Below are 12,897 nucleotides of genomic sequence, written 5' to 3'. Positions count from 1 at the left end.
ATCCTCTCCCAAGTAGCTTTATAGTCATGTGAAAATAATCCTGTCCAGATGGATTAACACATGTTAACACAGGGGTACATCTTCCCAATTCAAACCATACATTAGCAGCAAAGCAGTAAAATAAAAAGTATACAAGATCTACCATGCGTACTCTCAATGCATCTGAGAAAGGCGAAAAAGAGAAGACTTTCATGATAGTGCTAAGAACGAAAAAGTTCAAGAAACTGTCTAGTTTGATGTGTTTGTCTATGTATAATGCTGTCTTTAATTATCTATTATTGTAATATTAAATGAAATTCATTCATTCATTTAAGTAATATATACACTGCATATTTCAAAGAAAAATCAATACGTGGTTTACAGCACCCTAAAAATATTAAACTGGTCCCATCACCTCCTGGCAAATAGAAGGGGAAGAAATGGAGGCAGTGAGAGATTTCACTTTCTTGGGTTCCATGATCAATGCAGATGGTGACAGCAGTCACGAAATTAAAAGACGCCTGCTTCTTGGGAGAAAAGCAATGACAAACCTAGACAGCATCTTAAAAAGCAAAGACATCACCTTGCCGACAAAGGTCCGTATAGTTAAAGCTATGGTTTTCCCAGTAGTAATGTACGGAAGTGAGAGCTGGACCATCAAGAAGGCTGATCGCCGAAGAATTGATGCTTTTGAATTATGGTGCTGGAGGAGACTCTTGAGAGTCCCATGGACTGCAAGAAGATCAAACCTATCCATTCTCAAAGAAATCAGCCCTGAGTGCTCACTAGAAGGACAGATCCTGAAGTTGAGGCTCCAGTACTTTGGCCACCTCATGAGAAGAGAAGACTCCCTAGAAAAGACCCTGATGTTGGGAAAGATGGAGGGCAGAAGGAGAAGGGGACGACAGAGGATGAGATGGTTGGACAGTGTTCTCGAAGCTACTAACATGAGTTTGGCCAAACTGCGAGAGGCAGTGAAGGATAGGCATGCCTGGCGTGCTCTGGTCCATGGGGTCACGAAGAGTCGGACACGACTGAACGACTGAACGACTGAACAACAACAACAACAACAACAACAACAAAAATATAATAAATAAAAAACTACCAAAACAAAATCCAGTAGCACAAAGCAGCACAGGTGAGTTAAATAGATAAAAAAATCCCTTTAGTATAAACTGAGTATATCTTTCAGTTAAATGCACCAGAGCAGCATGATCGTTAAGCCATGCAATATAATCATAACACTTCAAGTATAACAAACAGCAATTTCTAAAAATTGACTGTATAGACAATACGTTCAACAAAATGAAAACAAAACCCCAACAGCAGGAAAGGCAAAGGATGTTACACATCAAAAGACGGAGCAATGAAACTATGAACTGCACATCCAAAGCCCATCAAAATAAAGGTGTCCTCAGTATCTTAAATATGTACAAAGAGGAAGCCTTAATCCAGATGCACCTGAATTGGGAATGCATTCCAGAGTTCCAGGACCATCACATAAAAGGCCATGCTCTCTTATACTGGGAACAAGGCATCCAACAATGATTTCATTCCAGGACTGGTTCATTTGGGAGCGAGGGGTCACTAAGGTAATCTGATAAATTATACATGGTGTGGAGAAAGTGCATCTGGAGAAGTTTTTCTCCTCGTCACATGATGCTGGAACTTGAAGCCATCCAATGAATCTAAATGTTGGAAGATTCACAATGGACGAAAAATAATACTTCTTCATGCAGCACAGAGTTAAACTATGGAATTCGCTGCCACAAGATGCAATGATGGCCAGCAGCTCGGATGGTTTTAGAAAAGAATTAGAGAAATTCACGGAGGATAAGGCCTTAGATGACCATGTCCTACCTCTACTGTCAGAGACAGTATGCCTTTTACGTAACAGTTTCTGGGAATTTTAAGTGAAGGGAGCACTGTTGTGCTAAGGTGCTTTTGGGGAGCTCCCCATAGGCATATGGGGGAGCCCTGATCCAGCAGAGCTTTTCTTACATTCTTATCCTAAGCCATTTAAGTATTTAAATGGTAGAACCAGCACGTTGGATTAAACCAGGAAGCCAACAGAGCTAATATAAAAAAGAAAGAACAGACAGAAGTCTGGCCACCACATTTTGGACCAGTTGAAGCTTCTGGACTCTCTTCAAAGGCAGCTTCACATAAAGGACATTAATCCAGTCAGGAGGTAACCGAAGCATGGATTATACTTTCTCAGACAATATGAGCCAAAATGTAAATACTGGCCCTGATCCAAGTCTAGTTATGCTTTGTTTGTGATACAGATCCGTTCTACGTCAGATACATCTCTTGAAGTCAGTAGGAACTTGATGAGTATTGCAGTGTGCATTCATATCCAGATATGCAACTTCATCAGCAAATCTCTTTTGAGGGGGACTAGTTTTTACTCAGCCATGCAAGAAAGCGCATGCTCAAATGCATTATTTTCTGTGCACATATTCCAGATCTAAGTCCACGTTCATTGAAGCTTGCTTAGCTCCCATGACAAAATTGACATCAAATCAGACACTTGTATGTTCAATTGGTCCAAAGTGTGGTGGCCAGGCTTTTGAATGGTGCTTGCAGGCCATGTAAATTCTACTTCACCTACACCTATAAAATGCGTGGCCGAAACTTTCCCAAAGAAAATTTGTATGCTAGTCAAGAGCCTATGCTGCAGGGCTATTATTAAGTACAACCTAATTTGAATTCAAGCTGAGAATGGAGCACCAATTCAAACTTGCAGACACTCTTGGTAGCACACCTTTAATGTGACTAAATCTGCCCACAATACTGGCAGATTGCCTATTTGAAGTATTCCAAAAATTAAAATATACCTCCATGTTGAGGAGGTAAAAGGGTTCTGGCTTAGCTTGTTCCTTGTAGCATAGATTTATTACATGGAGGAAGATTTTTTTTGATGTGAAAGAACATTAAAAAATGAATGTATACCCATCTATTAATTTCTGTTCCTGGGACACGCTGCAAATGTATACCCTTTTCTCTCTCCACAAAAATCGACACCACAGCTAGTTAAAAACAGCTGTGGGCCTTGGAAGGTACTGCTGCTGACAGCTACAGTTCCAGTGTCACCTGTCTACAATTTTGCCCTCCTCTCCTAGTTGTATTCACTGGCTGTATGTGCTTTCCTGTGTTTGTCTGTATAGACAGGGCCACTCAATGATGCCGGTCCTCATTCAGGGCATATTTGGTTCCCTCTTTGCACCCCCTGTCCGCATTGCATCCACAATCTCATCCCCACACAGTAGTGGTTGGTGGGGCAGGGCTACTTACTTGACCTCCAGTCACTGCCATCAATGTGGTGTAAAAGGTGGGTGAGGAGGATGCAAGGCAATGTATGGCAAGGTCAGAGTGGTGCAAACCACTAGCATATACACCAGATTGCTTCTACTAGTGTGTTTGCGCCATTCCAACTTTGCTGCTATGTCACCTCCCCACCCTTGTTGCTACACCACAGCAACAGCAATAATGGAGGTCAGATAAACAGTTTCGCCCTTCCAATCACTACTGTCCTCACATGCCTCTGAGATGAGACTGTCATCTGAGAGGACTATACCGTTTGAGTCACCTACATATTAAAACTGCTCTTAAATACCCATTTTGAGAGATACAAACTGTCCCATCTTCTGTTCGATATGCTTTTATTTCAGAGCCCAGTATTACCCATTCATAGTCACACCGGAATGGCAATCCCTCTTCAGAGAGAGCTGGAAGAATGCCCTGGATATTATCCTGATAACTATTAACACACGTGTTATTTGAGTTTACTTTAAATCTGAAAAAATAGTTGCTTTAATAATTCCAAGCTAATGTGGGCTCTGTGCATACCACACATGCCTCAGCGTTTTAAATTTGTTTGTACAGCTGCGAAATTCTCAAATTAACTATCTGTCAGGAGAAGTAAAATATGGCCTGGAGAGCAAGGAGATGAAATCCAAGCCACTGGGAGAAAATTACAAAATGGACTCCTGCAATATGAATCACTTTTTTTACAGAATCACACTTGCTATAATAATAAACCTGCAGTTTTGGGGGCAGTAGGTCATTAGCCATAACATGGGTAGAACCAGCCATTTACTACTATACAAATCCCCAGCATTTATTAACATAACTGTCACTGAATCTCCCTGTCTCTTAAATCTGCTGGAATATAAATTTAGTCATAATGCAAATACCACATGGCGTCCCACAGGTAGGTTTCACAGGCAGGGGGAAAATGGAATCAGGCCCTTCAGAAATGATCACTATATTCCTCCATATCCACTCTACTGTTAAATCCTCATCCAGGTTGGAATGATTACATTTTCTTTATGCTGTTTTAATGGTTCTAAAAATCCATACACAGAGTTATTATTTGTTGCTTTTTGGTAGGGTTGAGAAGCGCTGGGAAGGGACATTGTTTTGCAATTATTTTCATGTTAGTGAACTGAAGAGCCCTTTTAAGAGTTGAATGGTTAAACTGAAATGTCAACAACTATCCCACATCCTCAGCCCTGAACCTATCTTAGTTATTAGTAAGTCCCATGAAACTTTTCAACTTTCCTCAAGCAAGTGGGATGCTGCTGAAATGGAGGGCCCCATCTCCGCTAGGGATGGGTGATTCTGTCAATTTCAGTTTCTCTCAGTTGTTGTTGTTTTTTCCTATCTTAAATTCAGTTCTCCACATTTCTACATCAGTTTGCATTAAAAAAAAAAAGAATTATCAGGAAAATTCATCAGGATTGTTGTGCACATTTTTCTTGATAGACGTATCTTTGCAAGCAATTCCCCCAAATATAATGCATTTTTGTATGTGACTTTCACTAATATATTGATTTATATGCACACTTTGCCCTGCAACGTGCATTTCTGTGCACATTACCTGGCTACAGAACTGCACTGCAAAATTTAGAGACGTGTAAACTTTGAAGGATAGCTGCATTTCGGTTCCTGGGCTGTTTCGGGGAGGGTGAAGTGGGTATCTTTACCTTTAAACGCAAACTGAATTTAAATTTCAGTGATCAAGGTGGACCATAAGGAATCAGGCCATCCTTCAAGGAGTTTGAAGTCTTGTTATTTCAAGCTTTGTGGATTGCATGTGAAGACTCCCAAACCCCCTCCAAAATAAATCACACAGGACACATAATATTTGTTTAAGATTTTGGCATTAATCTGGCCACAACTTTATCGATTACAGCATGTGAGTGGTTGCTTTGGCATTGGTTCGGACTACCTGAATCTGCACCGGCAGGAACAGGACTGACAACTGGAACCTCCAGAGGTCAGTAAGGCAAAACATACTGGGGGAGCACAGAGGCGGATTTCCGCCTGAGAGGGGATTGGACAGAGCAAATCGAGCCCCTGGATTCCTTTAATGGAATTTCCTAGCAGCAGCAACAAAAACGAGGGGCAGACACAGCCAATCCATAATCCCCTCCACCAAAGAATGAACCAATGCCTAACCACCAACCTTACAAAGTTGTGACGATTTGCTACATGGTGGGCAAAAACCAAACGGCACCAGCCAATCAGCCAAGTGGCAAAATTCCTACTGGACCCCTGCTCCAAAAACAGATGACCCCTAGACAGGCATAGCTAGGTCAAAAACACAACCTTAAATTATAGGGAGGGAGGACAGGAGATCCGCTGCACAATGCAAAAGAGAAAGTAGGACTACTTCGCCTCATGAAGCCCCTTAAATAGCCCCTTAGTTGCCAATCAAAACCCAACCGACAGAAAATTTCTCCCAGCAACAAAGGGGCAACCAATGAGGTGCGGAGGACATCCAAACGGGCCTGCCCCAGCAACAAGAAGGCAGTTGGGTGATCTCACCGCAGCACGTGGCTCTCCACGATTTGGAAGACATGATTTAACACAGTAACTTTACCCAGTAGCAGATCAACAACCAGCGCAGCTCTTTCAGCAAGGGACAACACCTTGCCAGTAGCCTGCTCTTGTGATATTTAGGACAGCCTTAATTATCAAAGTTTTAGAAACAGTGATCAATCAAGGCTTTAAGGATCAGTCTACATGCTACTGGTTCAGCCCCTGTAACTGCCTGCTTTGTGCCAGATCTGACTAGTTCATCTAGCTCAGTATTGTCTACTGTGATTTACAGCTAGCAATGCTTTTCCAAGGCCTTAGGCACATCTTTCACATTACCTGCTACCTGACCCTTTAAAAAATAGCATGGGGGAAGACTGGGATTAAACCTGGAACCATCCACCTGTAAGATTCAGAGCTGTGGTCCCTCCCCTGGAGATACAATACGCTCCATATGGAAGGTGCTTTAATCCACCCCATCTGGGGTACCTTCAGATGTCTTCTAAAAGTCACTGGGAGTGGCCGGCGGGACCACATAACACCGGTCCTGACAGATCTACATTGGCTCCTAGTACATTTCCGAGCACAATTCAAAGTGTTGGTGTTGACCTTTAAAGCCCTAAACGGCCTCGGTCCTGTATACCTGAAGGAGCGTCTCCACCCCCATCGTTCAGCCCGGACACTGAGATCCAGCACCAAAGGCCTTCTGGCGGTTCCCTCATTGCGAGAAGTGAAATTACAGGGAACCAGACAGAGGGCCTTCTCAGTAGTGGCGCCCGCCCTGTGGAACACCCTCCCATCAGATGTCAAGGAAATAAGCAGTTATCCTATTTTTAAAAGACATCTGAAGGTAGCCCTGTTTAGGGAAGTTTTTAATATTTAATGCTGTATTGTTTTAACACTCAATTGGAAGCTGCCCAGAGTGGCTGGGGAAACTCAGCCAGATGGGCAGGGTACAAATAATTATTTATTTATTTATTTATTTATTTATTTTCTTGACATCTGATGGGAGGGCATTCCACAGGGCGGGCGCCACTACTAAGAAGGCCCTCTGCCTGTAGCAAATGTAGCGAATCAGCCCAGCTGCATGACTCTTACCAGCACCCAAACAGTTGGTGATAGTATTAGAATTAGCATTGTAATGCAATTAACAACATGAAAAATAGATAATAAAATAATAGATTATTGTTCATAATAATAAATATCCACATTCAACAAATTAAAAATTTCATGTGGCAGCTCTAATGTGCAAATTGGCCAAACGAAAGGGCAAAATAGCAGCATAGGGCATTGGTTTCCAAACAGTTCCAAACACACCAGATGTTTCAGAAGATTTACAGCAGCATTCTGTGATAAAAGGCATTAGGGATTGGTGCTTCCCAGTACAGAGAACTCTGAGTTAAGAAAAAAGGCATTGTGGTGTCTGACCTAAAACTTTGGACACCAATGACATGAAAAAACACAACTCTTGATGTGAACATACTTAATGGGGGGGGGGGGGCTTGTATTTGCAAAATATTCCTTAATGTCTATCTAGACAAGCAGCTCCAGGCATGTCTGCAGACAAAACCAAACGTGTGCCACATGACTCATGGAAATTTCGTGCCCCTAATGTGAACTCCCAGTTCCCCAGTTGTCCCAGATTGTTCACAATGGGACCCTTATAGTCTTGCTATCGGGGACTTTGCATACTGATGCTTCGATGGAGACTATTCCCAGTGCTTTCTACTATGGAGGCAGCAGTGCTCAAATTGAGTTTGACAGGACCGGTACACTTTCTTGCATTCCATCAGTTTGAGAAGGGCATAATGATGCACCCCTACGCTGTCGTGGCCTCTGGAAGCATGTCGGCAAGAAAGGAAATATGCAAAGGAAGCCTATTTTTCTCTCTCCTTTGCAATCAAAGATAGAGCCATACAGGACCACACTTAATGCCAGATGGTGCTTATCTGACTGACATCACCAGTACCTTAAAGCATTAGTCACTCCAATGAGTCACTGCGAAGATGAAATATGAGTGTCACCAAAGCCCTCCAACTTTGAAGATAACACTGTCTTCAAGAGGGCAAAATACCAGGTCTTCTGACCCTCTAGGGAACATCATCAACATGATTTCAACTCTTGCAAAATGAATGTTCAGTTTCACCGGAATTGCCACTTTATCCTCCAGCAGTACATTTGAATTGTTCTATGACAAGCAGAAACTCACCAAGCACAATCATTAGAAAAGCTCAACCTTTTGTTTCTGTTCAAAAGCACATGAACGCTTATTGACAAATAAGGAAGAGAAAATACTATGTTTTGCTAATCAAATTTTGCTTTATTTTCAAGGAAATATAATGCCTTAAAAATTTTATATTTCTGAAGGCAATGCTCATTTTTTGCTAGTTTGTCTCCTAAGAGATTACTATGTCTTTAAATCCAATTAACATTAGCTTTGAAAATATTAATAATTGTGTTTCTTTGTTCTGAAAACAGCAATTTGGTTAAGGTAAATAGAGCTTGAGCATCTAACGCCTATTTATATTTTGGTTCTGAACACCTATATTAAAAGCGCTGCCGCTTGAAAGCTCAACCACAGCATTTAGAAACAATAAAGATCTATTCAAGTATCATGTCAACACTACAGCTGACTTGCCATGATAATGAATTCCATTTGGCTTCACTCACACACCTTCAGCTTCCCACATGGTTGGCCTGATTATATGGTAAACACTCGTGTCAGCAATCCTTGTCTCCAAAGAACTGTGTCATAGGTATCGCAGAACACAGGAAGTTGACCAGAAGGAGCTATACAAGGAGCCATCTCCACTCCAGATTTGTGTAGGGTTTACTGCTTAGCCTTTTCTTCTGAAGAGGAGGTTTAGGATTCGAGTTTTCCTTCTCCTAGATGGGCTACACAGAGTCAGAACATTGGTCCATCTATCTTAGTGTGTCTACACTGACTGGAGATAGTTCTCCAGGATTTGAGACTAGGCTTTGCCCTGACCCCACTGAGGCAATGCTTTAATTATCACTGCATTGATTTCCGATGGAACTGTTTTGGGGGTACCAGGTTCCCTGATTCAACATAACAGATACCTCTAGTCACATATACTGTGCGGTTCCTTTTTCTGATGCCAGATACATGAAATGGCAGATGGAAGGGTTCTTGAATTCACTGACAGTGCCGATTCCCAAATTTGTGCAATTTCATATCTCATTTTCCCAACCTCTGCTTCCCACACCCTTTCTGTTTATGTGCTGAATCACATAACCTCCAGCATGGAAGCCTGCCGTCTTGATTCATCCCAGTAAATCTCACTGTGTGTTTCTTTCCCCATATAATTAAAAGACATCTCCTCCTTGGCCTACTCATCAATGAGGAGCAGATACCCATCAATGAGATCCTATGTGTGTGCATAATAGCTTATTCTTTTGCATCCAAAGCTGTGTGACTTGGCCATACACAGAGAACTTCCATTACTTTTTTTTTTTAAGGAATGCTTTTAGGAGGCGTTTTAATTGATTGGAGGGTGGATATAGAAAAGCCAGTGACTGACAGGGTATTTCTCAGGAAGAATTTTTTCAGCCCTGACACAGTATGCAGAAATCACCCATACCCCTTCCAGCTTATGAAAATATTGACTTGTAATATTCTCTCCCTGCTCTGGCCTTCTCATACACTGACAGCCGCCCCCTCACTCAGCTGCAGCCTGGCTGTTGTCTCCAGCACAGTTCCTCTGGCAGCTGTTTCACTTTTTGTATCAGCCCACACCTATATATATATATATATATATATATATATATATATATATCCAGAGTGCTTTATCTATTTCAATAGCAGCTGAAGTGTCTAAGAGGCCCAGCTGCCTGCCGCAAAAAAAAGCCATCTTTAAGGTAGCAGCTGGATGAAAGCCATACTATGCTTCTCAGTCCCTGCACAGCCTCATGGCTCCATGACAGCACATATATTATGAATGCGGCAGAGGCTAATTGTTCAAGTGGGTAATATGGAATCTATACTATGCCGAATTTCATGCACTCTTATTCTCGGATAACGTTCTTGGCACCGAGGCCCACATTTTCCAGTTGTGGAGTCTGCTGCCTGAGACTTTCTACACAGGGAATTACAGTGTGAAATGGGGTGGGGGTGGGGGGTGGGTGGGGAGGAGATGCCTCCGTAACAATTGGCAATGACACAAAGGCCATTACACTGCCATTTCTTTGCACTCTTACGCTACAGAATGTGAAATAACACACACACACACTGCATAGCTTTGGACTGAGGTTTTCTACTCTCATTCACATGACTCCCACAGACCTCTGTGAAAGAAAAGGACTCTGTGAAATCCAAATGACTCCAGTGAAAAGGGAAATGTGAACTCAGCGTTGTCATATTCCCGCATGGGATGCAAAGGAGGGCAAGATGAAGTCATTAAACTATGATGGACTTTGGTGTGTAACTCATCAATTCACTTCATTATGATTTTTTCCTATGATTAGCAAGACTATAGCTCAAAAAATAGCGACAGTCGGAAAGTGCCATTAGGCATAGCTTGACATGCAGTGAATGAGATGCAAAAGGAGGACCATAGCTCCATATGTTTTTCATGTAGAAGCTTCTGTATTCAGCTCCTTGCATTTCCATGTAAAAGGATCCCAGGAATAGGTCTAGAAATTCTTAGAGAGTGTGTATCCTCAGAGATCTGCTACCTGCCAATTATTGGGTCTATGACCCGTGGTCTGGTGGAAAGCACTCCCTGCCCACAAGGCCACCTGAGCCTCAAGTGACAGCAATGAATCCAGAAGTATCCCCCAAGTTGCATACCCACTCCTTTAGAGGAAGTGTAATCCCATCAATAGTAGACAAACCTCCCATCCGTCCGATCTAGTGAGCCACCCACTAACTAAACTTGGGGGGGGGCAGAAAAAAGTATGCATCCCCTACCAGGCAACCAAAGATCTGAAAGAAGGAAAGAGAAAGGGGCAGCAGGCCTTGATTTCAGCTGGGGGGGTACCACATTGGGTACTCTAGTGCTAAGGTGAACCACACCTGGGGATATTAGTAGCTCAATGAAAAAGTTATTTTTCTTCAGTCTGAAAAAAAAGAAGGAACACAGGGGAAACACAGGGTGACTCTGAGTTATGGAGATGCCCCATAAAAAAGGGAGTGAACGGAGTGTAGCAATTCTGCATTAAATGTCTAGTGTGGGGATGACATTGTTTTCCAGCCTCTAAATTGCGGCTTGAAACTGAGTTGTGCCTTGACTAATGTTTTTTGTATCAATGCTGCCACAATCATTTTAGTGGGTGATGAGAGAGAAGAAGAAAGACTACGGGTAAAGATAAAACATTAAAGGTGGGTCATTGTAGCTACAAATATTGAAGGCTATTAAACCTTTTAAAAGAACTGATTGTTCATGCTGTCTCATGATTTAACCAACATTTACCTTCCCAATCTTGTTGACCTCAATGCAGTTTTCTTTAAATTTCTCCTGTAAAGTCTCCGCTAGCCGACAGAGCAAAGCCCCATTATCCAATTTCTCCATGAAGGTCTCAGCTGTTATTTCCTTTCCTGAAATGGAATAAAAATAACAGCATTCAGCATCAGCTTTGACAATTACCAATGTTCTGAGCAGGTATGGTTATATTGCAATTTTAGTTTGTGCCAAATTATAGTTGCATCTTTAAAAGGAATCTGATGTCATATTATCGAAGTACATGGTCACCAGTTGTTGAAAATAAATTATGGAGTTGTTTTTAGAATAAACCTCTGGTTATGGACCCAAAAGGTAAGTGGAGCAGGCACATTATTGTATTAATATTTTTTTGAAATATGGTTTCTCTCTATGTGAGCGAGCCATGATTATAGGATTGTGAAATAGTTGGGGTTGTGTAAGGTGAAGACTACCCTGCTTCCCTCTGCTTCTCAATGTCTGCAGATAAAATGAAGAAAGTCAATGTGCTGTTGGGTTTTTAAAGAAATCTATTTTAATGAGTGGATAAACGCGGAATTGGCTCCTTAAGAAATAACAATGAAAAACTGCAATAATAAAAGAGGAAAGGCAGGAAAATAACCAGGATGCAGCTAGGAAACCTTTGGCTGGAACATTGTCTGCACTAAGCACTGCACAGCCATTAACTGAATTACGACTAGTTTTCATGTCTGGAAGCAGAGTGCCAACGGGGGACAATATGAGACCATCAGTAAGATGAATTTCATAGTGCCCAAGCTCCTGGCACTATTTTTCAGTGGCAAATTGTGTGGGAAGGAGCTGTTACTAACAGCCATAGAATTTGCCTCGTCCATCTGTTTCATCATGATCATTTAGACCCGCTCAAGAAGACTTTCTAAAAGATTTTACTGCAGAAGAAAATCTTACTTGCTTGAAAATGGTGGGGATAAGAGGGGGGGGGGAGGGAGAGAGATTTCCCCCCCTTCCATTGATGAATTATTATGTATTCTGGGGAAGGCTGCCAGAATGACTAAACCAACTAATGTCATATGTGCCTGAGAAGACAGACTAATGTATTTTGTTTGCTTTCATTACCTGTCAAGAACAAAAAGCACAGAACTGAGGTGAGTCTTGGGATAAGGTTTTCTTTGTTTCAGTTTTCAATGCTTTATCCGCTTTCATTTTGTAACAGATGTCAGCGGCAGTTATGTGCAATAGCTTTCCTACAGAACCTATATGCAGGATTCCTTCAGGTGTTCAAAAGAACCTATAAGGGCTCAAACAGGGTAGGGAGCATGGATGTGCCATTCCCAACCTTTGAGGACTGAGCACAGTTGAATACAGTTCTACACTTACCCCTGTTAGGGAATCCTAACCATTCAGGGCTCCTGATCAAATAAGGGATTCTGAATGTGTTTAGAATCTCCCTGTAGACCAGTCTGGGGAAGAAAGGGTGGGATCACTTAGGGCAGAGCTTGCATGCAGCCTATGAATCCTCCCCAGTTTGAATCCTGACACATTCTATCAAATGGGCCTTTGTTCCATTTAAATATGATGCTGCAATTCAGGAATACCATCTGATTAAAGATCAGAACCACCCAGCCCTATTTGCACCAAGAGAGCAGAGCACTGAGTGAACTCAAGCTCAGCTCCT

At 42.0% G+C, this 12,897-nt stretch overlaps 1 protein-coding gene across 3 annotated transcripts in view; it reads right to left on the bottom strand.

The window, feature by feature from the left end:
* GAS2 (growth arrest specific 2) overlaps positions 1 to 12,897 on the bottom strand; it is a 125,970-nt gene that overhangs the window by 85,117 nt on the left and 27,956 nt on the right. For all 3 annotated transcript variants that reach the window (XM_033150992.1, XM_033150990.1, XM_033150993.1), the window contains one exon: positions 11,238 to 11,362. In XM_033150992.1, the coding sequence (XP_033006883.1) occupies positions 11,238 to 11,362 (125 nt within the window). The remainder of the gene's footprint in view (positions 1 to 11,237; positions 11,363 to 12,897) is intronic.

This window comes from Lacerta agilis, chromosome 1 (genome assembly GCF_009819535.1).
Source record: "Lacerta agilis isolate rLacAgi1 chromosome 1, rLacAgi1.pri, whole genome shotgun sequence".
NCBI lineage: Eukaryota > Metazoa > Chordata > Lepidosauria > Squamata > Lacertidae > Lacerta > Lacerta agilis.
The sequence above is the reverse complement of the archived record's forward strand: the minus strand, read 5'-3'. Positions and strand labels throughout refer to the sequence as shown.